At 50.2% G+C, this 26,845-nt stretch overlaps 1 protein-coding gene across 1 annotated transcript in view; it reads right to left on the reverse strand.

Annotated features, from left to right (window-relative positions):
- Window positions 1-26,845, reverse strand: part of TENM2 (teneurin transmembrane protein 2) — an 842,102-nt gene that overhangs the window by 36,483 nt on the left and 778,774 nt on the right. The window contains exons 15-23 of the mRNA XM_045827298.1: window positions 24,546-24,665; window positions 21,323-21,584; window positions 20,338-20,605; window positions 14,980-15,123; window positions 14,101-14,350; window positions 7,064-7,084; window positions 3,897-4,129; window positions 2,366-2,520; window positions 255-1,129 (exon numbers count right to left, since the gene is read on the reverse strand). Of these exons, the coding sequence (XP_045683254.1) occupies window positions 255-1,129; window positions 2,366-2,520; window positions 3,897-4,129; window positions 7,064-7,084; window positions 14,101-14,350; window positions 14,980-15,123; window positions 20,338-20,605; window positions 21,323-21,584; window positions 24,546-24,665 (2,328 nt within the window). The remainder of the gene's footprint in view (window positions 1-254; window positions 1,130-2,365; window positions 2,521-3,896; window positions 4,130-7,063; window positions 7,085-14,100; window positions 14,351-14,979; window positions 15,124-20,337; window positions 20,606-21,322; window positions 21,585-24,545; window positions 24,666-26,845) is intronic.

The raw sequence follows: 26,845 nt of genomic DNA on the forward strand, positions 1-26,845 counted from the left end.
GGCACGGCAAGCGGCCAATCGGAATTCCCAGCTCTTCGGGGAGAACGTTCCACGTCAGAGACCCGATCGCGCACGTGGTTTGGGAGTGGCGGGGCGGGGAGCGGACAGGAATGCCCCGCGGCCATAAGCAGACACTGAGGTTAGAAGGACCACGTGAAGCAGCATTTCTGAGCGCCACGCGGTGGCCATTTTTGCCGCGGGCCAGGGCGGGACGCGCGCTCCCGGGGGAACACGTTCCCGGGACACGGACTTACTCGTAGAACGTGGTCCACCCGGTCTCGTCGCTCTTGGTGGCCAGGAGGCCCGTGTTCCCGTCGTAGGTCATGAGGCCCAGCTCCAGGTTCTGGGTGGACACGACCTTGAGGCCGCCGCCGGTGCCCACCGTGAGGGTGATGATCTGGTTGTCGGGCATGAGCAGGTGGCGGGCCACGCCGCTGCCGTCCCGCCGCACCTTCAGGGAGTTGCCGCTGTTGTCGATCAGCTCGGTGACGTCGTTGTCCGCGCTGTAGGTGAAGTTGTACAGGTACTCCCCCGTGACCAGGCTCACCGTGTACTGGTGGATGCCCTCGGCGTTGAAGACGTACAGCTCCTGCTCCCCGGGGGACGCGGCCTCGTACTGGTTGAAGGCGTTGAGGACGGGCTTGTTCTTGCTCACCGCCCTGATGCGGATGTTGCCCAGGTCCGCGATGTAGATGGTGCCGTCCGGAGCCACGGCCAGGGAGGACGGCGCGTTCAAGATGGCGTCGGTCGCGTAGGCGTCGTCCCCCGAGTAGCAGTTGCAGTTGACGTCGTTCTTGCAGTCGCAGTCCGAGGCGGCGCCGGCCAGCAGGCAGATCTCCCCGTTGGTGGTCACCTGGCGCAGGCGGTTGATCTTCTTCTCGTCCGTCTCGGTGATGTAGAGGACGCCGGTGTGAGAGATGGCGATGGCGCTGGCCGACTCCAGGGCGGAGTGGATGGCCAGCTTGCTGAGCGAGTAGTCGATGCCCGGGACCTGGCAGTGCATGGGGCGCCCCGCGATGATGCTGACCTGGTGGTTCTCGGTGATGCGCAGGATGACGTTGTTCTCCAGGACGTACAGGGAGTTGTCCATGGGGTTGACGGCCAGGTCTGTCGGCCACTCCAGGCGAACCTGGGGGTGACACGGCATCCGATGAAACAACGGCTTCTAACATGCCCAGAGTTTAACTGTGCAGGACACTTGTATTGGTTTCATGCCGCTGGGGCGGGGGGGGGGGGGACTCTTTCACTAACACACTGTATGGAGACATGCCTGTCATAAACCGCTCGCCCACAGCCCATGCGGACTATGCAGGATGGAGAAGAGACTATGTAACAACCGTCTCCTCCTGTATCATCAGCTGTGGCTACAGGAGGTCACCAGCTCTCCCATGATGCTCTTCTCAGCCCCAGGTGAGTGGACTAGGGTCGGAGCCGTCACGTATAGCAGTGCAGGTAGTTCACTGCATAAGGGGCTAAGGTGCCGTATGCTGCTCACCAAGGCACGGGCCCGAGGCAGCTCTGTTCATTTTAAGAAGACCCCTTTATCAAATCCACAAAAAGACGCCATGCACTTTGGAATGTGGCCCCGACTCAAGGGCAGGGCTTGCCCAGGCTGGCCAGCGCATTGCAACCTGAGTGTTTGCCAGAAAAAAAATGAACCGGACAGAACATACTCCTTCTCTGCAGAATTTGAAATGAAAATCTCAGTTGAGAGCTGTCAGTTTGTTGCAGCATTCAAGCTGAACTTGGCGGGGTTGGCCGAGGGTTGGAAGGGCCCTGACAGTAAGGGTAGACGGGTATTCCAGCTTGTTTAGAACCTGTATAGTAGAGTCCAGTTTCTTACACTGTACGTTCGAGCTTGCCTGTGTGTGTGCTCTGCCACTGCAGGAGCCCGGACTAAAGGGATCTCACTTGGGGGAATATTGCAGAGGGCTCTGGTCCAGTTATTACCGCACAAAAGAAAGGTTTATATAGTGCGGGTGCAATCATTTCAGATTAACAGAGAAGTTCCGATCGACGCATAACAGTGTATGGTACCTTCTCAAACCTGCAATAATCATGGAGAAGGGAGGTAATTACGCAGTGGCTCCTACCCTGTAATCGGCCACGGCTGGAGAATGCCACCTGCTCCACTTTTCTGAGCAGAATTCTCTCCCTCTATCTCTCTCTCTCGCTCCCATCTGACATTTCCCAGTCTGCCTCGCTGTCTAGTTCATCTCAAGCCTTCTGCACATCCCCTTGTGATCTCCATCTCTAGCTCCCCCTTCCTAGTCCACTCAAACAGGTTGCTGGTGAGAATATCAGGGCAAGAACCAGGTGTGGCTTGGTGATGAGAAATGAAAGAGAGAGAGAGAGAGAGTCCTACCTGGGCCACGTCCATGCTGGAGTCGCAGCTCAGTGGCCGGACCGCAGTGAGGTCATTGGAGCCCAGCAGGGTGGAGATGATTCCATTCTGGTCGACCTTCCGGATCATGGTGGCATCCACAAAGTACATGAGGCCATTCTTGTCTACAGCGATACCTGAGCAAGACAAACAGTGGGAGTGTGTCTTTTGACAAGAAGCAGAGCTTGTGGGGTGGCGGTGGGGCTGCCTCACTGGGCATCATCTTCTCGGACCTCACTGAGTGGCTCATCACCCTCGGAGCAGCGGTTCTCAGGAGCACCGTGCTGAGATCTGCATTATTCCTGGGTGCTGGCTGTAAAACCACCCAACTGAAGCACAAACCTTAGGCTGCAAACGAATGAATGGGGAAATAGCTTTGCATGTGCTCCTTTTTTTAACAAAGCGATTTTATTTATTTTTAGAGAGATGGGAAGGGACGGAGAAAGAGAGGAAGAGAAACATCAATGTGTGAGAGATACACTGATTGGTTGCCTCTCACATGCCCCCAACTGGGTACTTGGCATGCAGCCTGGGCATGTGCCCTGATAAGGAATTGAACCGGTGACCTTTGGGTTCGCAGGCCAGTGCTCAGTCCACTGAGCCACACCAGGCAGGGCTGCCTATGCTCTTTAGGGAAGAAGTTATTTCCCAAGTTCATAGCTTGCAAAATTATGGGTGATAATTACTCGACTACCCATCACAACTGATTGCAACAATGAGGTTGAGAAAATAATGATTCTTGCAGGCACACACTTCAGAATACGTCCTCCAGGAAGCACTCCCAATTAAGCCTTGACTCCACTTAGCACATCAGTGCCCTGGGGGCACGCCGGCCCCAGCACTCCCCTGGTAAGGTGCAGACAGAAGCTCCTACTTCTTTTCCATCTCCATTCCAACGCCCACGCCCAGGACTCCTTCCTGGCTGCTTTCATGGGAACTGAGAATTCTCAGAAGAACTGGACCTTCAGATGGTTGGTCCTTTACCTTGACTATCTCTCGGCCTTTTTCAAAAAGAGATCCATTGGTTCCACGAGCTCCTCCCACCCATCGCAGGCCCTTGGAAACGATACCCATTTTTATTGGGCATTTACTCAACGTCAGGCACTGTGCCTTCGACTTCACGTGCACTGTCATCTCACATGAACACCTGGGGTGGCTGGAGGCCACCCACCAGCTCTGTTCTGTCTCCAGCCCACACAGCTAGTGGCCCTGTGGCTCCCGGAGCCCGAGTTCCTTCTGACCCTGTGACTGGCCATGGCCAGCAATCTCCAAGAGCAATCCATCCCACTTTTGGGGTATGGCATAGGTGGGTGAAGAAAGCTGAATTCAAATAAACAAATACGTTTTTTAAGGAAACACCCACATGCCAAAGCAATCTCTCAGCATTGAATCCTTCTAGGGAAAGCTGTGTTTGTGAGTGCCTGGGCCCAGCTGGGTTCCAGTGAGAAGGAGCAAGCCCAGCTCCTGGCCGGCTCTCCCTGGGGCGGGGCTTTCTCCCTGGGGCCGGCCTTACCTCGAGGGCTCATGAGTGTGGCATCCACAGCCTTCCCTCCGTCCCCGCAGCGGGCTTCATCGAAGGGCAGGCACTGCTCCCCAGTCCCTGCCATGACTTCCGAGTTCCCCGCCAGGTCCTTGGCTCCGCTCAGAGACTTGACTCGGTAGATCCGCCGACTGTTGGTGTCCGACACGTAGAGAGAGCCGGACACGGGGTCGACTGCCAAGTAGTACTTGTGGGCTGGGTTGTTGCTTTAGTAGGGGAAGCACAAAGAGATATGGGAAGGGGGTTAAGCAGCAGGCCCGTGGCACTGAAGAGATGACGATAATCCTAGCAAGATGCTAACACCATCTCTAATGCCTTTCCACTTTAGTGAACTGGAAAGAACCTACCAGAATAACTCAGTGTTCTCACCTATCATGGGTTTGTACCTGCTTCTCATCGGACTTAAAGTCTTTGCGCTATCAGAGAAGTCACTGCCGAAAGAGCATTGCTTCCCGTCGCTGGTGTGAAGGACCCCGCTCCGGCCCTGCCTCTGCCTTTGTGTTTTGTGTGCCAGCCTCCTTTGTCCCCCCTGGGGGTTCCATGCGCTCAAGGGGGCAGAGGGGCATGGCCGCGGGACTCTTTCTAGTCCGTTTCCTCAGCGCTTCCAGGCTACTGGATCGTTAGCCCTGGGGCCCCCTGGACGTTTCCCGACCTAGTCATGGGGGGCTCCCCAGGGCCGTCATGCCCAGTCCTCAGCCTCAGCTCCTGCCCACTGCTCCTCAGTGCGGATCTGAGTAAAATGGACATTTCACAGGAAGAAACGCTGTGTCTTGCTGATACCAGGTCCAGAGTCTGAATTACTGGCATGGGAGATGCAGTTTTTACGTCTCGGGTAACAGTGAGGTCATAGGCCAGGACCAGGACGGGCCAGGGACCTACGCCACAGCAGGAGATAAACACCCTAGGGTGCGGAATGGCATGGGAAGACGTCTTTAAGCCGCAGAGACCTAGACCTCTTTCTCGGCTGCGAGTCTAGGTGGCCTGGATGTTGCCGACTAGGACAGAGTAAGATTTGCACAGGAGACTCGCAACTGAACTCTGACCCAGCTGGAGACCCTAGGGTCACCTTTTGGCTCCGCTGGGTCCTAGATTCCTTATGATGAAGACATCAGATCAGACCATTTATTCACGTCCCTCTGGGCTCAAACCCCACAGTTTCTTCCCTTTGCATTGTCTGCCGCTGGTTGGAGGTTGAGACCAGAGTGGGAGCGTGTGCCCTCCCCATGCTGGTTATTAAAATCACGGCCTCTAGGATGCAAGCCATGAGTGCTTCTCTGCCCTAGTATGGCGGGTAGGTTTTGGTGCCTTATGTCTAACATGAACACAGGCTTTTTTTATTTAAGTTATTTTTCAACTGTAGTTTGGAACTGAGAGAAGAGAGGAGCTGGGAGAGGTGAAGGGTAGGTGAGGGTGATGAGGATGTTGGATGCATTTGTCCCATAGACATTAGCTGGTAAATTACTAATTAAAACATCACCATTTAGGCTCTTCCCGATTTACGGAAGAAAAGAACTAGGAAACTATTTTTAGGAACAATTTGTGAATCGAGACCATCTTTAATTCCAGCTTCTCTTCAGGTTGCTATTAAGACACATAATTGAACTAGAAGTCAAGGTCTTTCTGAAATTCCAGCCTCGATAACTAGTTTGAAAGAGGCTACCTGGATTCCTTTCCTTTTCTTTCTTCCTGCTTCTTATTTTTGGCTTGCTAAGCCTTCAGTGAATACCCATATACACAAATTAGGGCAGAAAGGGAAAAAGTCATGCCATTTTTAATTAGACACTGTACTTGGTTACTGAATGAACAGTAGCTGGCCCGAGCAGCAGAAGAATCAGGGCACTGCGCATCTGTGCCTACCTATGAGCAAGATAATTACTTCTGGACTTTCTAGGGAGCCTGATCCAAGAGGGCTTTTCGGAATCTCTGGCAGAGAGCAGGCAGTGGAGGGTGTGGGGTGAGTGCTTGCTGGGGTCCCATTGCTCCCCATGGCCTCTTTCTCATTCCAACCGAGGTTCTTGCAGAGAAGCTCAGAGAGCTGGATAGCCATGCCTCGACATCTGTGGCTATGGCAAAGGGCAAATGGGGTGAGCTAGAAGGGCGGGGGTGTCCCTCTAGTGCATTGCTGCTGCTGCTTTATTTGACCCAGTTGGGGTGCCTATAACCAGCCAGTTTAGGGGTGCCTGAGAAGAAGGAGGCAAAGGACCCCTCCGATGCATGACCTTCCCACTGTCTTGGATGATCTTGTACAGCTTGGTTCCACCCTTTGTCCAATTTTGACCTAACATGCTGAAGCCCCTCCCATGTTTCATTTCAAGGCGTGAGGAGAGAGGCATTCCCTCGAGGATTAAAATATATTGCTTGTTTTTTTCTCTTCCTCCAAGTAAAAGTAAGGCCATTTTTCCTCCAGAAAGCACATGTTATATCCATTTCAGTGCACCCAGGGGCAACCTGGAGTTGTCCTAACTTTGTAAGGGACAGCTCCCCAGAGCCAGAGACACACGTGTGTGTTGTACGCTGTATGTGTGAATGGTACCAGTGTGGCTTTAAATGATAACCTTGGAGCGATTGAATGACAAAGGCTATTTAGACAAAAGTATTTGGTCTACACCCTTCATACTAAAGAGTGATTGAACTCCCTGAAAATCCCCAATGCGTTCGACTGTTGGATTCATTCTGACCAGCAGATTGGCAACTAACTTGTTTTTTGTTGTTGTTTTTTAACTGACCATATATCCAGGGGAAAATTATTAGTGAGTTGAAAATGAGTTTTTGACCCGTTTCCAGTTCATTAAAGCTTTTGTGAACCCAGTCCAGAATTTACAAAAGCCAGAAGTTTGCCTCAACTGTTAGCCCAATTACAGACCGCACTGAGCAGTTGGGATGAAAGTTCGCCGAGGGTTCATTATCTTGCTTTTGCATCTCCCGGAAATTCTAATTACTGTCAGCTTATGTGGTTGCGTTTTTGACTGCATTTCATAATTGCTAAAGCTTATCATATCCACAACACACAATCAGCACATAAAAAGTTACTATTTGCTACATAAAAATACACAACATCACACAAGAAGCACGAAACAAAAAGCAAACACAAGGAAGCAAACGAACCATATCAAATTATATGGGAAAGAGTTTCGTCTTACCTATGTTTAAACTCTTTATTTCTTTAGAGCAAGAAAACAGAAGGAAAAAGAACAAACAGTTAGCTGAAGAACTGATAATAAAGCAAACATCGAATTTTTGTTTGTTGTATGAAGGTACCCCCTCTTCCCCCTCCTAGCTGACAGCGCCTGGCTCAGTTTCCTGGGAAGCACCCCTGATGTGGGACGCCTCCTGGTCATTGGAAAATATAGACAAGAATGCTTGGATTCTTGGACTAGCGATGCAGCTAGCACACAGGTGGCAACAGGTGCAACAGGTCCCCCGGCTAATGAAGGGATGGCAGGGAGGTTACCTGTCAAATGCCAGCACTTACTGGTGGTGATGGCTGCTGGGAGCTTGGAGTAGAAAGATTCTGAAGCCAAATTCAAGGGCAGCTGCAAAGGGCGCTGGGACTCATCTGTAACATCTGCCCTGGGTTTGAGGGGGGATCCTGGTGTCACCTGTGCCGCCTACTTGCCACTGGTGCACTGCAAGGTACAGTCAGTACTATCCAGGAGAGGGCCCCTGCCCACACCCCATTGTAGTTTGGCAAACACTCTGTTAAGCACTGAGAATCTCAACCCTTTCCTCCTACGCCTGCTCCACTCTGCCTTCCCTCTCCCCATCCACGTGTGTGTGTGTGTGTGTGTTTGGAACCCCAAGCATGCATTCTTTTTAAACGAAATGCATAAGTAATGGAATCCTATTGTCATCGGAGCCAAAGACTGCTCCTTTTGGAAAAGACTAGTAAAAGTTTTGCTCTTTTTTTCCCTTGAGAACAGAAATACACGGCCGTTTGGACAGGTGAGTGCCTGCAACGTAACCACATTAGGGAGGAAGGAAGAGATAAGCTAGGCCCGGAAGCTAAGATGATGCTCCCCATTCCCGAGGCTTCGGGGCCAAGCTGGAGTGAGCCCTGACCCCTCTTCTGCTTCTGGCTGGCGGAGGAGACTTCAGGGAAAGAACAAAGAGGGTTTAAAGCCCTGATTCCTGCTTAGGTGCCGCTCAGGCCCCTGCTGGGGGCCATCATTAGTGGTGGGTTTGCACAGGGATTACATTTTTATATTTTATTCCAACGTGTTAGTTTTTGCAAGAAAAAAAAGTTAATTAAATGATGTTGATAACTCCTGAGCTCTGACTGACATGGTGCAATTTAAGATTCATTCTGCAAAGCCTGGTGTGTCAGGGTGGCAGCTGGGGATTCGCGTGTCTATTTTATATTGCTTAATGAAAGTGAAATGTTATCTGCTACCAGTGGTAGTCATATTTGGCTCTTAATTATTGCAATATCTATCCCACTTCTTTTTAAAGTCAAGATTTTGTAAAAAGACTGGATGGAATTTGGGTCTGCAGACCTGACCTACTTCTTGCCTAAGAACATCTGCTTTAAGTTGATTAATATAATATCTACATTGGGAGAAGAGGGAGGGCAGGGGTGGGCGACCAAGGCCCTGAGAGTGCAGTCAGAGTGATCATAGGGACATGAGCTTTGGAGAAAGGCCGAGGTCACTGCTATTGCAACCCCGGGCCATTAGCAGGGCAGGTGCTTAGCAGGCAACAGACCAGAATAACAGCATCATTGAGTCAGGCTTTGCAGATAAGCCCAGGTGCCCTTCTTACGAGGGACGGGCCTCGGTCGTCTGTCCGTGGCCTCACGAACCCCAACCCTGTAGGCGTACGCGTGAGGACAAAGGGGTGTCTCAGATTCAAGAATTGAGATGGATTAGCTCTTCACACTGTGGAGTCTCAGTGACTCCTCTGCAAAACCTTCAGGGTCCCTCCAAGCACGATCCGCTTGCCTTGCAGAGCGCTCATCAGGCTGTCTTGTGATTTACGTGAGTGTGCTCATCTTGGTTGTGCATGCAAGTGAGTAAACATGGACGTGGCTTGACTTCCATGTGGCTGGTTTTAGTAGAGAGCCCTGGAGAGAGCAGGACTGGGCAAATGTGTCCTTGAGGGATGGAGGGAGGGAATGAGGCTGGGCGGACTTCACTCTGGACTGGCTCCAGTTCCTCGTGTTCTACTTGGAATCATGAAGCTGCAACTGGCTGTCATGGCTTTCTGTTCCGACTCCTTTTGTGCTACAGAAAAGGGTGGAGTTGGAATGGCCACATTGTGTGTGTTTGTGTGTGTATTTGTTTTAGTTTTCACTAACAAAAGTGAGTTGGGATACACTTAGTTTCGTTTTGTGGGGATGGGCTTATGGGACTCCCACATACTCCTCCTCGTTACGTCATTGCTGGATGATCCGGGTAGGAATGACTTTCAGGAATGGTCCTGTCCTGTTGTGCTGCATTGTTACAGGAAGTGCAATGCCTTATGTAGGAGTCCTGTGTCACTATTACCAGGACATCAGTGACAAACTGGTTAATGAGTGTTGGCTCAAAATGTATGTAGATCATTTACTGCACAAGAAAACCTGAAATGCCTGGAAACACTATGAAAGAAGCTTGATGAAGTTTTCCCAACATTTACAATTCTAGCAATTTCCACAGCATCACCAATGATCAATTGTGGAGATAAAAGATAATTTTCTAATTTATCAATAATCTGAAGCAAATTTTGACCAGCTATCCTGAGGGAAAGGCTGAATCTCTACTCTTTGTATAGATAATGACATTACAAAATCATTGTGATGTTAAGAGATGGTTGAAGAGGATGCAACCAAAAAGTGTAGGAAAGCAAGTATCATGGAAGAGTAACAGTAGTTCGCTAACAAAAAAATGTATGTCGTGTATCTGGATTTTGTGACATCAGTAATTGTCAGCGTTTCAAAATTTGCGGTTGTTTGGGTCTCTTTTCTCGTCCTAAGTCATTTCAGTTTCATTCTGAAACTGCATTCGATGCAGGTCCCCGGAAACCTAGATCTGTCTTTGGTAAGAGAGCTTTGAAAACGGTGCCAGGAACTGTCCAGAATTTTGCAGGGCTATTGTTATTCTGGGCGCTGTGTTATATTTGGTTTCCTGACCTCCATGTCTGTACCCTGGCTATTTAGGGAAAGTGGTGGCTCTCTAACGAGAACCACAGCCCTCCTTAACATTCTCTGTTGGCGTCCAGCAGGGCCTGTCCCGGCTGAAACTCTCGGGCAAAGCTTATCTTGGCCTGGTCCAATTCCCGCTGCCCTTGCCCTCCCTTCCGAGGCTCCCACTTTCTCAGGTCGCATCCTCTCTGGCACGAGCACATCCCGGCTGGACAGCTCCCTCCCTTGAAGGGCTTCTCCCAGGCAAGGATGGCGCCGACCCGCCCCAACGGCACCATCGGAATCTCCGCGTGGGGAAGTGTTTCCGTTGGAAAAAAATGTATTAAATATTATAACTTTATATTTGGAAAAGAAACAGCATTGTAAACATTACGTAAAGTGTGAGATTCTCGTGTTTACTAAAGGGGCCAAGTTGAGAAAAGGCAGAGGGGCACTGTCCCAGCCCTTAGCAGACACTGCCCTGAGCTGGGGTCTAGTTCCTGAGAGAGCCCCAAACTGGGGAGGAAGGAAAGGTCTCTCTGTGCTGGAAATTCACCCGAAGTTGCTGGTGGCGGACCTGTTAGTTCTGCTCCACGGGGCTTATGTTCCCCAAGGACCCCTTGGGGACGGCGACCGTTACAAGGAGGGAGATGGGCTCTGGAAAGTGAGGCCAGGCTTTTGGGGAGACACGAGTGTTGAAAAGGTCTTGAGTGCCTGTGGTACTGGACCGTACAGGTGACAACCCTTTTCCTAAGAAGAAGGCTTTTTCTAGCATGAGAGGTGTTTCCGGTGCGTAGAACTCAGTGCCTGCATGCTTTGGCTGGGCCGAGGGAGGGAGAAGAACGGGGGAGGGGGATGGGCGAGTCCCAGTGAACTCCTGCTCCAAGGGGGGCTCAGCCCTGGGGTGGGGAAGTGAGACGCGGGTGGGCACCCGCTCCCGAAGTGGAAGCATTCAGCCGCCGGCTCGCAGTGGAGAAAAGACATAAGCAAGACAGGCCTCTACCTCCTTCCTCCCTCCTCCCTCCTCCCTCCCGTGGCTGGTTACTGTTTTGAAGAGCAGGGATTGACAGCCCTTTGTTTTCAGGTATGTAGTGGGAGGAAGAGAAGAATCAAACCAGTGTTCTTGTAAAAGCTTAACTTCTAATAGTCTCTGGATACCTGGCTGATGAAAGCAAGAACGGGTCCAAAGGCAGTTAGAAAGGAGAAAAGAACCGCCCCATCCCCAGCTGTGGAGGGAAGTCAGTAGTTCCGCACCCTCCAGCTGGGTCACGGCCACCGAGTGGGTGTGGCATGGCTGTCTCCGAGTGGGCCCTTTGCCCGCTACCGTTGGTGTCGTGGCCTCTACAACTCGAGGGATGTGGAGCCAAGTGCAAATTCCAACAGGAGGGAGGACACTAGTCCATGTCTCCTTCAGCTCCGGCAACGTGTCCTGAGCTGCTGCTGTGGATCGGACCCTGTGTGGAGACTTAGCAGAAACCACTCAACAGCAAGTCAGTAACGCTGTCGGCTTTTGTGGAAAAGCAGAGAGAAGCGACCCAGACGAGTGCTGCTCTTGCTACGGAGACCGGGCTTCTAAGAAGAAGGGGCCTCCCAGCTGAGCCGTAGAGATGGTCTGGAAGAGGCAGGTTGGGTAGAGCAGGTATTCTAAGTAGACCGAGCCACGGGAGTCAAGGTTCATAGGTGGGGACGCAGCTGGCACGTGCTGCCTCCGCCCTGAGCGGGAAGAGCTGTGACAAAGGTGAGGCGGAGGGGTTCAGTGCCAGATTAAAAGATGTGACCCTCGTGGAAAAGCACAGTGCAGCCTTCACCCCCTCCCCGCCTCCTCCCGTGCCTCTCCACTGCCTGCAGGGTGCCTGAGAAGAAGATGGCTCTTCTGGGCTAGACAAAGAAATGAACATCTTTGGGAGGAGTGAACTGGCCAGGGGAGGCTCTAGGGAAAGGGGTTGGTCTGACCGTTCGGCAGCTTGAGGATCATCCGGCCTCTTCCAGTTTGCCTCCGTCTCCCTCTTCACGTTTTGGTCAATACACCCTCTTTCTCACATGGCCTCCCCTTTGTCTTTCTGGGATGGTTACAGTTGGTTCTTCTAGAATGCAGCTCAGACGGCCTTCGCTTGCCCGGCTGCCCATGTCACCCTCGAATGCGTGCTCTTGGGGCCTGGGTTTCATCCCCGTCTGGACCTCAGAGCCCAGCAGGGGTGTGGCTCACCGTCATGCTTCGTAAATGCCCACTGGGCGCCCGGGATTGCAACCTTCTTGGGGTGGAGCTGTGGTTTTCTCCTCTTTTTACCTCTCCCAGGGCCTGGCACAGCCTCAGCTCCCAGGAATGTTCAGCTACATTTGCTGAGGGTCCGATCACTGATCTCCCTCCCAGAAGGGGCCTCATCGAAGTCCCGCACCTGGTGGCTGAGGCTGCTCCAGAAGGGACCACTCACTCGGTTGCTCAGGTCAGAATCCTAGGCAACGTCACCCTTGATTCTTCTCTCTCTCTCTGTCCCCCACTCCTTAACCCAATCAATCAACAATTCCTATCTCAGTTTATTCCTATCTCAGAAATAAACTTCCCCATGTCCATTGCTACCACTCTAGTCCACATTGCCGTCACTCAATGCCTGGACACCTGCCACAGCCTCCTCCTATGGCCCAGCAGTCCATTCTGCACACAGTAGCCAGAATCATCTTTAAAAAGCCCAAATCGGATCACGTCAACTCCACCCCACTTTGTACCTCAACCCCCGACGGTTGTCCTTTGCCACGAGAACACGATTCACACTTGCCAGCGTGATCAGTGAGACCGTACCCAGCTCTCTGCCCTCCTCTGACACCTGCTCTCCTGAGCTCACCACCCTCCGCCATGTGGGATCCCATCAGCCCCTTCAATGAGCCAGGTTAGCGGCCGACCTCAGGGCTCTTGCATGGCTTCTCTCTGCCTGGAATCGTTTCCCCCAGATCGTCACATGGGCGGCCCCATCATTCAGGTCCCACCTCAAATGTCACCTCGTATGAGAGGTTCTTCTGACCACTTAACCTTATGTAGCCTCCTCACCCCGCCTCCGGCCCCATGAACCCACATCTCTTACCCCTGTTAGATTTCCCTTAAAGCATGGAATGCTGCTTGAAATTATGTTTTCCTTGTCCACATGATTTGAAGTTCCTTATGAGGCCACAAACACGACAACTAGGACTTTGATCCCACTGTCCCTTCCCTAAACCAGACAGTCCCTGGCACAGTACTTGTATTTGTTGATTAAATTTTCTCCCTTATTTATCAACTTCACCTTCCTCTCTTTCCTTCTAGATCCCTCTCTAGGTTTGATGGCCCGGAATCAAATTTCCTGGGAAGAGAGCTTCCCAGACATTTTGTCCAGCACAGAGGACACTGAACTTCAGACTTGGGAGCAAGCGATGACTCTCCCACGGCGGGCAGAAGTTACCCAGCAGGGCCTGTGCTCGGTGATTCTACGTCACGTCCTGGTGAAAGTGCGAAGGGCCAGAGAACTCACGGAGAGCTAGCCCAGAGAGGGCCTCGATTTAACGTGTGACTTAGCAAGTCAATATCAGCGGATTCAGCATATCAGACTTCGATATGCTTCAGAATCTACTACAGAGCTTGTCAAAGACGGAAGGCGCCTGGCCCTCCTGTAGATGTCCTGAACCAGTGCCTCTGGGGATGGGCTCCGGGAGCCTGTGTTTTTAAAGAAGAGCCACTTGGGAAGCCACAGACACAGACTGACAGCTCCAGGTAGAAGTTCCTTCACTGAGCGCCTGTGTTAGACTCATGTCTGGAGGCTTCATAATGCACAGCTACCCAGGGCCCACCCCGAGCAGCACGACGGAAATTGCTCACCCTTGTTTGTGGGTCAGCCATGGACGCCTGTATCAAATACGGGTGCAGTGTCTCGTAGATACACAAAGCGTCTCCCCAAATCCTAGTTCGATTCCGGTCCCAGGTTTCAAACCTCAGCCCGGCACAGGGATTCTCTATTCTCCGGAGAGGCCCGAACACGACCACTGTCTCCCCGGTGAAGCCACACAGCGGAGGGAGCCACATCACCACAGAAGGTCCCCCCTGTGGCTGCTTACCGTAACTCCAAGATGCTGGTCACGTTCCGAGAGGGGTAGATGCGCCGGATGTAGTTGAAGTCCCCCACGAAGAGGCTCCCGTCGGTCCCCACAGCCAGCGCCACGGGGGCCAGCAGCTTGTTGCCCTCGGCGAGGCCGTTGCAGCTGGGGCAGGAGATGCTGCGGCGGCGCCCGTTGCCCATGATGCTGGTGATGATGGCGGGCTGCTGGGTCAGGAACTGGTTCTCCCCGGTGCCCTTGTGCAGGATGCCTGCGGGGCAGCCAACGCGGGTGGTTACCGCAGTGCTCTGGGTGGGGGGACGCTTCTTCTCTTTAAAGTATTTTTTATTGTTCATTGATTTTTTTAGAGAGGGAGAGAAGCATCATCGATTTGTTGTTCTACCCCTTAATGCATGCATTGGTTGATTCTTGTATGTGTCCTGACTGGGGATTGAACCCATAACTTTCGTGTATCGGGACAATGTTCTAACCAACTGAACTACCCCTCCAGGGTGGGAGACACTTGGGGTAAAGGGAAGCGACATGGAGAAGAGAAACCACAGGAAACTGTGATTTGGGGAGCTCCCTGAATTCCCCCCAATGCTGAGAGAGCTGTAATGGGGTAGGCAAGCCCCAAGGCTGGGTGTTGGGTAGGATAACACTTGCAGAGATAATTGAAGAAGGATCATGAGGTATGCACCAAGGTGGACAGTCTGGGAGAACCAGCCCAACATTCTTGGACATTTAACAAGATAAGGCGGGAAAACCTATGAGTATCGGGGCATGTGATGAAAAATGGCCTTGGGAAGGGGAGAGACTATTGATTAATTGTCAAGGCTGGAGGGAAGGTTCCAGAGGAGGGACTAGGCTGTCTCTGAGAGGGGAAGCGGGCTCACGTACCACTTTTAACATTGAGGATGTGATGCTTGTCCAGGGACCAGCCACCGAGGTTGGACGGCTCCAGCTCGAAGCCCTGCAGGAGGGCGGTCCTTTTCTCCCACAGGATGAGACTGAGGCAGGTCTCGTATTCAAACCCGACGGACACTGAAAGGGGAGAGGGGGTGGGGCAGGGAGAGACCAGACCGGTGACCCGATTACTCCAGAGCGCTCCTCGGGACCGGGAAACACACGCACTGCAATACCGAATCCTTCCCAAGTCTCCCGCAACTCCCGCAAGGAGGCGGGCCGATTGCTTTGCTCCTTGCGATCCCACATGGTATTAAATTCGGATTTCAAGCTGAACTCAACCTTGAAACTTTACACGGTAACACTCTGTGGGGATGGAGAGACCTTTCCAAAGAGCAGCTGCCTTTCAAAGATGACCCCAGTGACGTGGACGGAGGGCAGGAATCATTTAAAAACCAAGGCCATGCTCCTTCCGAGACAGGCAGGAGACTGTTCTCTCAGCCTGCTCTTCAAGGTGTGGTGTTTATTATAGTTTGTGTTACCTATTCTCACTCACTAGGAGAAAGGCCTAGGGAAGCTTAGTGGCTCATTTAAAAGGAGGCTCTGGAGTCAACAGCTTGTGGAAGTTAGGGGCACTTGGAATGTTTGCTCCGGATTCCAGAGAGTGCTGGGCGGCATAGGCGCAGGACACAGCCTGCAATTCCACGGCAAGCCAGCAGGGGACAGAATGCAGAAACTGTACAAATCTGGCATTTGCCCCAGGTCAAGTGGGAGGGAAAAGCAGGAGGTGAAGGACTCAGTCCCAAACCTGCTCCAGCTCACACCTGCTCATGGCTTCATTATCCCACGGGTAAAGCAGAGCGAGTGGAGCCTTACGTTCTCAGAGACACGAGGGAAGGACAGATGAGACAGGCCACTGAGAGGCCGCACATTTCTAATTGGAATGCTGCGTTAGAAATATGAGGCATTGTTATTACTACTGTTCGTACTACATTAAATTCTTAACTACGTGTGTCACATTTGGGGATTCTCCTGCAGCTTCTTTTAAATCCTGAGATATGGAAGTATCGCTATGAATGGAAGATACATTTTATCTTTTTATTTTTATTTATTTATTTTTTTAGAAAAACCATGTAGTTCCTAGCTCATCCTCTGAAAATGCCAAGAAACAATGGCTGACCCAGTAGCAAAGAGCATCGCTAGTGCCTGGCTTGTGGCCTTGAAATATTATTTCTCATTAAAAGGAATCAGGGCTCCTTGAAGAAATGGCTAGAGTGAGAAATGAATGAGACCGGGCCTGGCCACTTTATGATACCAGATAGAGGAAGGGAGGAATAAAAGTCTACCGCGCGCATATTGAAAGAATCCGGGAGTCAGCTGGAAGAGGCGTCCACTGACCAAAGATGGCACGATTCGACCTTCAGTAAAGACAATAACTTCAATGGGTTGAAACAGGAGAGACATTTCATTCTATGAGTTCATAATGGTATTTTAAAAAGCATGAATTTGCCAGCCTTAAAAGCTGTTAAAAATTAACACCCCAACTTATTATACTGAAAACTAGTAAATAAAGGGAAAGAAGCATATTATTCTTCCTTTCTTATTTGAACTGACCTCATGGAACCACGCAGTTAAAGAGGAAGTATCCCTAGACAAAAGTCCTGGCTAGTAAATAAAGAAGCAATGATAGAATGAGTGTATTTTGTAATTCCGAATGACCTAATGGATCCAGGCAGTCAGCATGGGGTAAAGGAGGGCACATACATGGTGACAGAAGATGATTTGACTTCGGGTGGCAGACACACAATGCAATATACAGATTCTGTATCTTACATATCTACACTCGAAACCTATGTCATCTTATTAATCCATGTCACTTGAATACATTTAATAATAATTAAAAAAGAAATCACGAGTGCTGGAGAAGATGTGGAGAAGACGGAACCCTTGTTCTGTTGCTGGGAACGTAAATTGGTACAGCCATTATGGAAAACGGTATGGTGGTTCCTTGAAAAACTAAAAATAGAATTACCATATGACCCTGCAGCTGCACTTCTGGGTCTACCCAAAGAAAACAAAAATGCTAACTGAAAAAGATATATGCACCCCCATATTTTTGTAGCTTTATAAGAGTGAGGATATGGAGACAACCTAAGTGTACATTGATGGATGAATGAGTGAACAAAGAGGGTATGGTACATACAGTGGAATAGTATTCAGCTGCAAAAACATACAATATTCTCATTTGCAACCACATGGATGGATGGACCTTCAGGGCATTATATGAATTGAAATGTCAGGCGGAGAAAAATAAATACCGTATGATCTCACTTACATGTGGAATCTTAAAAAACACCCCCCCGCCCAAGCTAACAGAGACAGAGAGCAGACTGGTGGCTGCCAGAGGTGGGGGATGGGGGTGGACAAAAAGGAGGGCGGGAGTCAAAAGAGAGAAACTTCCAGTCACAGAACCAGTCAGTTCTGGGGTTGAACTGCACAGCTCAGTGACCACAGTTGCCAACTCTGTATCGCCTACTTGAAAGTAGCCGCGAGAGTAAATCTTACAAGTTCTCGTCGCCCAAGAAAGGTTTTGTAACTACATTTGTATGGTGACGGGTATTTTGTCTACACTCACTGAGGTGACCATTTCACAACATCTACAAATACCAAGTTATTACACCGGACGCTGAGATGAAGAGAATGATGTATGTCAACTTCACGTCAATTTAAAAGGGCTTGAGGAGGCTAAAAAAAATCAAAATCAAAACCAAACCTGAACCTGAGACAGAAAACCTCAAGGTCCAGCTATCAATTTACAGGAGACACAACGTCGGGGAGTATGGGGAACGGCCACCGGAGTTCCATCGGAAACAAGCCAGACGTTGTGAGGTTCCATAGGCAAACAGCACGGTTTCTTCAGCAAAGAAATCATAAAACATAAAAAAGAGAGCCAGAGATGGAAGGGAAAACGGTAGATTAAAAATTTTAAGAGAATTGGACTCATTGCAAAAGGTGGCTCTTATTGGGCTTCTGATTCAAACAAAGGAGTAATATTTTATGATATTCACAAGACAAATTATTGAACAATCTGATGACATTAAGAAATTACTGTTCTTTTTCTGAGAACATTGGTATTGTTGCTATGCTTACACAATGTTTTTTTTTTTAAGATTTGATTTAATTTTAGAGAGGGGAAGGGAGAGAGGAAGAGAGGGAGAGACACATCAATGTGTGATTGCCTCTGGAGCGCCCCCTACTGAGGACCCCGCCCACAACCCAGGCATGTGCCCTGTCTGGGAACCGAACCAGAGACCCCTTGGTTCACAGGTTGGCACCCAATCCACTGAGCCACACCAGCCAGGGCTACACAATGTTTTTTAGAGATACATACTGCAGTGGTGTGGATGAGACGGCGCACTGCCTGGGGCTTGCTTCAGAAAAATACGGCAGGCAGGGGAGTGATGGGGGTGTGGAAGAGGGTGTGGAACACTACACAAGACTCATCATGAGGTGATAATGGTAGAAATTGGAGCAATGGGGTGCATTATAATATTTAGTCTACTTTTTGATGCTGGCTATCATTTTGATAATGGCTAAAGCTTGATAGAATCTTTTTTTCATTAGCCACTCTTTGTATTCAATGTACTAGTTTCACCACCAACAAAGTCCTATCTTTATTACATTATCAACTCGGCTTGCTGAGGAAGAAGACCGCTAGGGCCACACCCTGAGAGTGTCTGACGGGCTGGGTCCCTGATGGAGAGGCATCACTTGCCCTCTCCCTCCTGTCCAGTCTACACAGTGGGGATTACGAGAGTGCTTGTTTGATAGGGTTAGTGAGAGGTTTCCCATGACACAGGGTTACCCACAGTGCTCTGCGCAAAGGGCACATCTGAGAAGCACTGGCTGCCACATACGGCGAACATTTCTGAGTTTGCTGCCTTCCTATTTTGGTAACTTACTATACAGAGTTCTTAAACATCAGAAGCCTATAGGTAAAAAAACAAAACAAAACAAACAACAACAACACAGGAATCTGAATTTTAATGAACCCAGACAAGTTTCTACAAGTTGGAAACTATCCTGGGTAGGTCAATGTTAATTCCCAGCTCACAAGGCTTCAAAGACTGGTCACCGTAGGACACTTAGGGTGGCCCTTCCTAAGTCGGGGAGGGGGAGTTACGTGATTCCCTCAAAGGCAAAGCCTGGACCACAGGGTGTGGTTTTCGGCTGTCCCCGCTCCAGTTCCTGACGCTCACGGTGCTACTTGCAAGTGCTCGCTCTGGAACGTGATCGCCTCTCTCCCCTATCTCGAATATTCTCCTCTCCACTGCATTCCAGCCTCCCTGGCCTTCTCTTTGTCCTCCAAACACACACCTCACTCTCCTCTCTTTTTCTGCCAGGGAAAGAATGCTCTTTTCCTGATCTTCACATGGCTCCTTCTTGTCATTCAAGTCTGCTTACATGTCACCCCCTCCGAGGAGCCTTCCATGAATACCGTGGGAAGAAAAGGTATTCCCAGGATACATCACTCCTCCTCAGTATACACCACTTACTTTTATTATTGTGTTAGCACCTATCACTTGATATTTCTTCGTTCAGTCTGTGTTTATCATCTTGAACTCTTGCCAGAACAGAAGGTCCATGGAAGAGGACTCTCGTCTGTCTTACTGACCACTGCATTTCTAGCTATTGGGTCGGCCAAAAAGTTTGTTTAGCTTTTTCCATAAAACAATAACACAGTTTTCATTTTCACCAGTAACTTCATGGGTTTGTATGTTTTGAGTATGTTGGCTGTCTCCCGCTATTGGCTTTTAGTAGGTAGAGGCCAGGGGTGCTGCTAAACACCTTCCAATGCATAAGACAGCCCCACAGCAAAGAATTATTTGGCCAAAATGTCGATAGTACCAAGAAACTTTGTAAACTACTTTCAATGTGTTTGATCAGTCACAGCATCTACTCCATACACTGCACAGTTTTTTTTTTGCATTTCAGCTGAGTTTTTACCTTTCTTGAAATAATAAAGCATAATACACTGAAAGCGTTGTATATCTCCTTCCATCTTCAATATTAAAATGGCTGCACAAAAATTCTCCTATTTTGATAAGTTTTCTTTTAAAAATGCATGCTGATAATGGTAGCTGCCACCATACAATCTAACACAGTTGTTTTGAATGAAGTTAAAGACAACTAAGCACTACTAGAGCCATCATACGGCAAAAAACTAAATGAACTTTTTGGCCAACTCAATACTAGAATAGTACTTGGCACACACTAGGAACTCCATAAATATCGGTTGAATTAATGCATGATTAAATGCAAGAATCATAGGGGTTGGAAGCCAAAACATACCGACAGCGTCAGAGAGTCCGTACACCCGTTGCCCGTATGCGTCCGTCTTGTCCCAGATGAAGGTGTAGGCCAGGTTGGAGGAGGCCTGGAAGGACTTCTGGAAGAGGTGGCCCTCCACGGCTACCATCAGGTGAACCTTGATGAGGTTCAGGGGCACTGTGGACTGGGTCATGGTGATCTTCAACAGCGACTTGTAGCCCGCAGTCCTGGAGCTCAGGTAGCGAAGCTTCACGTTGGAGCCGGGGAGCTCGATTTCTTCGTGGAGAACCTGGAAACACAGCGTCATGAACACCCTGTCTGCGGACACCCTCACCGAAGCACCACGTCCTACACGGGGCGTAAGACCACTTCACAAAGCTGATGCAAAACAAAAACAAAAACACAAAACAAAAACTTCATCCTACACCATGGAGTGAAGGGGCTGAGATGATGATTTTTGGATTAATAATTATTCTTGGTCACTGTTGTGGTTCTTTTTAAAACCCACATGGTTGGCAAAAGATGTAAATAAGAACAGCAGGCTTTATTGCTAGCTGCACGCAAGGAGGCCACGAGAGGCTGTAATTATATGAACCTGCAACTTCCAGTGACAATCGGCATAAAGCAACAGGGAGGCAATAATGCAATCTGCCCTCCGTTGCAGCGCCGACATAGATCGTTAAGGCACCTCTTCTCATGGCTCTCTGTGGCTAACAGGAATAAAAAGCAATTTGCAGGTAGGTTGCACATATATACGTTGTTTTTATTTTATAAAAAGCTCTGGTGACGGCCGAAATCTTGAACGACTATCTGGAAACTTCTAAACTGTCCAGGAGAGATTTGGTTTTCTCTCCAGTGCCTACAAATTCTACCATCCTGCGTCTTGTTTCTCCCTCTAATGCTGGTTTCTGGACTGCCCAGGGAGAGATGTGGTGGGAGGCGGTAGGCCAGCCAGGTCTGGTCACGGCAGTCTTGAGAGTCCCACCCTGGTTCCTGCCGTTCCTACCTGGGTCTCGGGCACGATGGGGTTCTGCCCAGGGGCGGCGCTGAAGAAGGTGGACAGCGGGGAGGAGATGATGATTGGATCCGGCCGGACAAAGCCGCTGAGGTCACAGCTGGGGATGGAGTTCTCCTCCGTCTTCATCACCAGGGTGTCCATGGCGTAAAAGCTGTTCCACGGCAGCCACACGGTGCGCTCCTGGCTCATGAATGGGGCTCGCTCAAAGTGCAGGGTCAAGGAGGCGCCCCCATTGGCGATCAGGTCAAACCTGGAGAGGAGATCAGTGGGCTCCCTGAGAGGGTGAACGCACCTCAGACAGGGTAGGTACTCTGACCTCCGCACCCGAGGGTGAGGGGCGGGGGCAGGGGGCAGAGCACGCAGGGGAAGAGTGTGGGCTTTGCAGGCAGCCGGGCTAGCTGGCACCCAAACTCTGCCACTTCCTCTTTGTGTGTCTGTGGGCAAGTTACTGGCCCTCTCCGAGCCCGAGTCTCTTCACCTGTGAAATGGGAACAATGATAGTGACTCCACAGAGCGGCTGAGGGAAGGAAACATTATGAGAGCAGAGTGGGGGTCAGCAAACTAGGCGCACGAGCTCCATCTGGCCCATCCCCTGTTTGGTGTAACCAGTTTCATGGGCATGCAGCCACACCTATTTCTTGACCTTTCTTCTTGAGACGTGTTTGTGCTCCAGGACAGAGCTGAAGAGTTGTAACAGAAATTGCATGTCATGCAAAGCCTAAAGTATTTCCTATTTAGCCCTTTGCAGAAAGTGTTTTCTTGCACCTGGTGGAAAGCACTTAGTGTCGTGCCAGGCTAATAAGCAGTGGGTTATAATGACACTTACACAACGTATACAGTGAGATGCCAGGGTGCAGAGAGGGGCTCATTAAAGCTTCCCGCTCCTCCACCTGTGTGCTGTTTCTATTTTTTTTGTTTGTTTGTTTCACAGCACCTTAATTTTTTGAGTTGCAGTTGACATATAACATTACCTTGGTTGTAGCTGTGGAACGGGGTTTGATATTCACACATTCTGTGAAATAGTCACCACACCAAGTCTAGTTCTCGTCCGCACATCTAGTTACGCAAGTGTTTTTCTGGTGATGAAAACTCTGAAGATCTCTTAGCAATGTTTTTTTTAGCAACTATTCTCTTAGCAACTTTCAAATATCAATATGGTATTATTAACTATTAGAGTCACCGTTCTATACATTCCATGCCCAGGGTATGTTTATCTTATAATAGAAGGTTTACGCCTTTTGGCTCCCTGTTTTGCCCTGTTTCTGATATGTTTGCCAATTAAACTACATTTGCATCTTGAACGACATTTCTGTTTGTTCCTGAAGAGCTGGGCAGAGGTGTTTCACTAGGAGAGTGAAATAAAGGTAGTTCTTTCCCAACGAACAGAAGAGAGGGGGCAAATGGAGAGAAATCTCAGCTTGTAGCTCTTCTCCTCCGCCAGGGTCTCGGCGCCTTGAGGGCAGGGGCGCGATGCTGTTCATGTCAGAGTCCCGTGCAGCTGACCGCGTGCCGAGTCACCGTAAGATCTCAGCGAAAACACACGGACCCACGGGCTTCCCCGAGTTCGCTAACGCCTTTGGTGTTTTCTAATAGACACGAATGAACGAAGGCAGTGCACGTGAATACTGAGATAAACAACAGAGCACGCACAGCCTGAACTTTATGGATTACGTTAATTTGTGTATATACGAGGTAGTAGACAAAAGTAGGTTAATGACAAATAATACAATTAATAACTAACTACTAATACAAGCATAAACGGTGTTTCGTGTACTCACAGCTGCAAACTTGCCCTTGCCCGCCCGTGCGTTTACTTTGGGGCACGCACGCTGCTGGGGTCAGTTTGTAGGGACCACAGAGAGACTCAGATGTCTTCCCAAGCACGCCCTGGTCCTGGGAGGACCTTTGCAACCTGAATAAAGCCACAGAACCACACCAGTCCAGGAGCTTGGCTGGGTGGTCGGGGAAGTGGATTTGGGCCCCCATGAGTCAGAAAGCCGCTGAGGGAGATGGGGGGCGCAAGGGGGGGACACACAGCAGGCCAAGGTCTCAGAAATGTCCTCTTGCGTTGTCGCAGGGCTTTGGATTCTAAGAATGACCAAGGGCCCAGGGAACTCCGCAGAGCACACAGTCCTTGCGCTTTCAAGTGATTACATGTGGCTACAGAAAGGTGTGAGCGAGAGGCCGGAAACTCAGCGACTACCGAGAATGGGATGCAAGTCATCAGCCGTCTCCTTTGGGTCTCCCAGGTGGCAACAGGAGGAGAGGGCCACCGTGGGCTGCCGATTTCTGAAACCCCCTGCACGGCTACCTCACGACATGAAAGACTAAGACCAGACTCGTCACCAGAGCGAGGCAAGAATCCCAGTTCTTATCTACACGACTCGTCCACAGCTTTCCGGACTCCAGTTTTATAGAAAGAGCGTTGCATCCAATGTATAGCCACGGTCTTTTCTTCCACTTGGAATAGAATGTAACAGTGTGTGTGTGTGTGTTTTTTTTTTTTTTTTTGGTACGTTTCCCCCTTCCCATAGATTTCTTTTATTCTTATCTTTCTCTTTAAATTGCAACTCCGTGCCCGATGGATTAAGAGAACGACAGGGCTTTCATCTTGGTGGGGGCTGCACGGGGCGCGTGTTTCTAATCAGAAGATAATAGGGAAAGGTTGTCTCCTTCACACAGCAGGGTGGTGGCTAAATGCATTTAATTAGATTTCTCTGATTACATCCTACCTCCTCGGAACGGGAGCGACAACAACGCGGCTCCTAGAGCCACAGATGAAAGCAGGAGGGGTTCACCACAGGACACTCTGTCATGCGGATCCTTGTCACCCCGCACTGCCTTTGATTTAAAACAGGAGCGAGTTTCTAAGAAGAGCTGCCTTCCCTTCTTCTTCCTAGAAGCCACCCCCACCCCCAACCCAACACACACACACACACACACACACACGAGCATTTACCTGACGTGGGAGAAGGAGGAGGTTGACCGTTGGCAGCCCTGAATAGCTTGACTGTTCTATTTATTTTTATTTTTGATACCACACCAAAAAGCAAGATAAAAAAATTAGGTCTGGGGGGATTCTCGGTGCGTGTCTGGCTCGGTGGGCGTTCCGGTCCACCGTGGGCAGCCCCGTGGTTCCGAGCCAACAGCACGCCTGCCTCTTTGCCTGCACCCCAAGCCCCAAGCAGGTGGAGCCCCACGAGCTACTTACGTGCCATCTTGGCGGGTGATGGTGTAGCCGTATTTTGGGTACTTCACAAAAGACACGTTCACGCCGACCAGGGGAGTCCCATCTGTAGTTACCACTTGGCCTCGGATGAGAGAAACCAAGCTGAGGGACAAGGAAACACGTCTTTGAGCCACACACAGGAGAACAAGGGGACAGGGGGTCGAGTTCCCTCCCCTTCCCCATTGCCACTGCCCCCCGCCCCCGCCCCCACCCCCAAAACACCCAGGTTTCATCTGCTCCCTAAGGCGAGGAGGAGACTTTCAGCACTAACTTTGGGCTCACAGGATCACACCTCACAGAGAAGAGTGGGCCAGAGGGTGTCTCAATGCTCGCTTCCCCTGACAGGCAGAACAGGCGACGTGTTGGGGTGAAATCCAGGGCAGCATGCCCACCTGCTCAGCTGGGCGGCGGAGGCCCCTGCACAGAGGACCTCTCCCCCCTCAGGTCACTTTGGCTCGGCCCGAGCTTTGGGCCGCCCTCATCACTCACGCGTGACCTTGGCTGGCACAGAGGGTGTTTATTACAGGGGGGCGGGAGTTTCCCCATCCGGCTGCTCCTTTCCTTTCTTGTCTTTGGGGGAAAGCAGTGCCCCCTTCTCCTGCAGGTGGGGACGTCGGAGTGGGTGGGGGGGGCACACAGGTTTATTCTGACGTGGGGACGGTTACATTATACTTCGCTTTCCTTTAAGAGCAAAAGGTCTCACAATCCATAACCACTTGAGGAAAAGAGGCTATTGGAGACACTTCTTTCTTTCTTTCTGGTAGAACTATCTTGGATTCTGAATTCCATGTAGCTGCAGATTTCTCTCGTGTCAAACCCCTGCTCTCCTGACAGCAGGGGAGGTGGCTGAAACACCACGCAACCTTTTTCCACCGTGGGAGGAAGCGCCCCTCTCTCCAGATGACAGCAACTGCAGCTTTCCCAAGGATGCCCATGTCCGGCCAGCTACTGCAGGGAAACCCCGTACAGCCATGGAGACGCCGCAGTATCCTGTCCGGAATCCACAGAGGGAGAATGCACATGCCTCCTCTCACCTGGGGCCCCTTGGCTGCAGCGGAAAATGGGCTAATGAGAAGCTTCGTTTCTGCTCTGCGCCCCCAGCCTACCAGCTGGGTCTGCAGCCGTGTCGTTGGCCTTCCAGCCACTGGTCAGCTGGGCCGAGGCAGAGGTTTTCCAGGTTCCTGGACACACGCCCAGTTTCTGGACTAGCTAATCAAGCTGCCCTGTTCTTTGCCAGAACTTTGTCCAAACCTGCTCAACTTTTGGACTGCACTTAATTCTGCAATCCTGGGTGACCCCTGAATGGGAAGGATGCTTTCTCCGAGCACCTCTCTTTTTATTAGCAAGACCTCCAACTGCTCGACTCCAACTCTTGGGTGATCTCAGGGGGGTTGAGACTGTTCCACTGACAGCTCTAATTGTCTGCTCCTGGCTGCCTAACAAATGAATCCCATTTTTAGCTGGTTCCAACCACAATGCTAGAGTCTTTTGAACGTGGAAAACTAATTTATGCAAATAATTCCTTTGTTCAATTGCTTTTCCTTATCTTAGCTCAGACGGAGGTTTCTCGCAGGTCTTCTCAGACACAATTTTAAAATCAATGAAGTGTGTTGATGACCACCAGGTACAAAGGTCCTAGTGATGAGAAAACAAAATTAGGAGTCCCCCCCCTTTTATATATATATATATAAAACTGTTAGTTCTTTTAAGCCATTCTTGCAGCATGAGACTTTGCAGAGAGCAGTAGGAGTAACAGTGGCTGGGCCTCCCTGACTTCTACCCCCTATTTTTCTAATTCTTCGTTGCTCCCGGCCTCCTATCATTTCTAGGCAGTCGATTTGCAGAAAAGATTCAGCGAAGACAGGCTATCAATACATTCCTATTTATGATTACTGATGTGTAACAATTATCACATTATCTAGATAGTGAGATCCACTCTACAAATTACAGTGGCGGAGTCACGGCATCTTAGTTATTTTTGTGTGCCATTATCCAGGGGGATGCCTTCTTCGAGGTCTTGGAGTAATTTTTTTTTTTTTTACTCTAGTTTTGTTCTTCATTATTTGTCAGACAAGAATGTGGTGACATTTGCATGCTCGGTGAACTTCAACCTGTGTCTTGAAGTAAGGTTTCGTGTTTCTGAGGTATGCATCCTCGCTGATGTGCTGGAGCCTGGGCTCATTTGGGTGGGGCGCTTTCTTGAAAGCAGTTTTCTTTTGTCCCCATTCTGGCGCTGGCCCACCGTGTGTTTTGGAGCCCCTGCCTGCTCTCCTGCACCTGGG

Source organism: Phyllostomus hastatus, unplaced genomic scaffold (genome assembly GCF_019186645.2).
Source record: "Phyllostomus hastatus isolate PE091 unplaced genomic scaffold, TTU_PhHast_1.1 phas_contig_150, whole genome shotgun sequence".
Classification (NCBI taxonomy): Eukaryota; Metazoa; Chordata; class Mammalia; order Chiroptera; family Phyllostomidae; genus Phyllostomus; species Phyllostomus hastatus.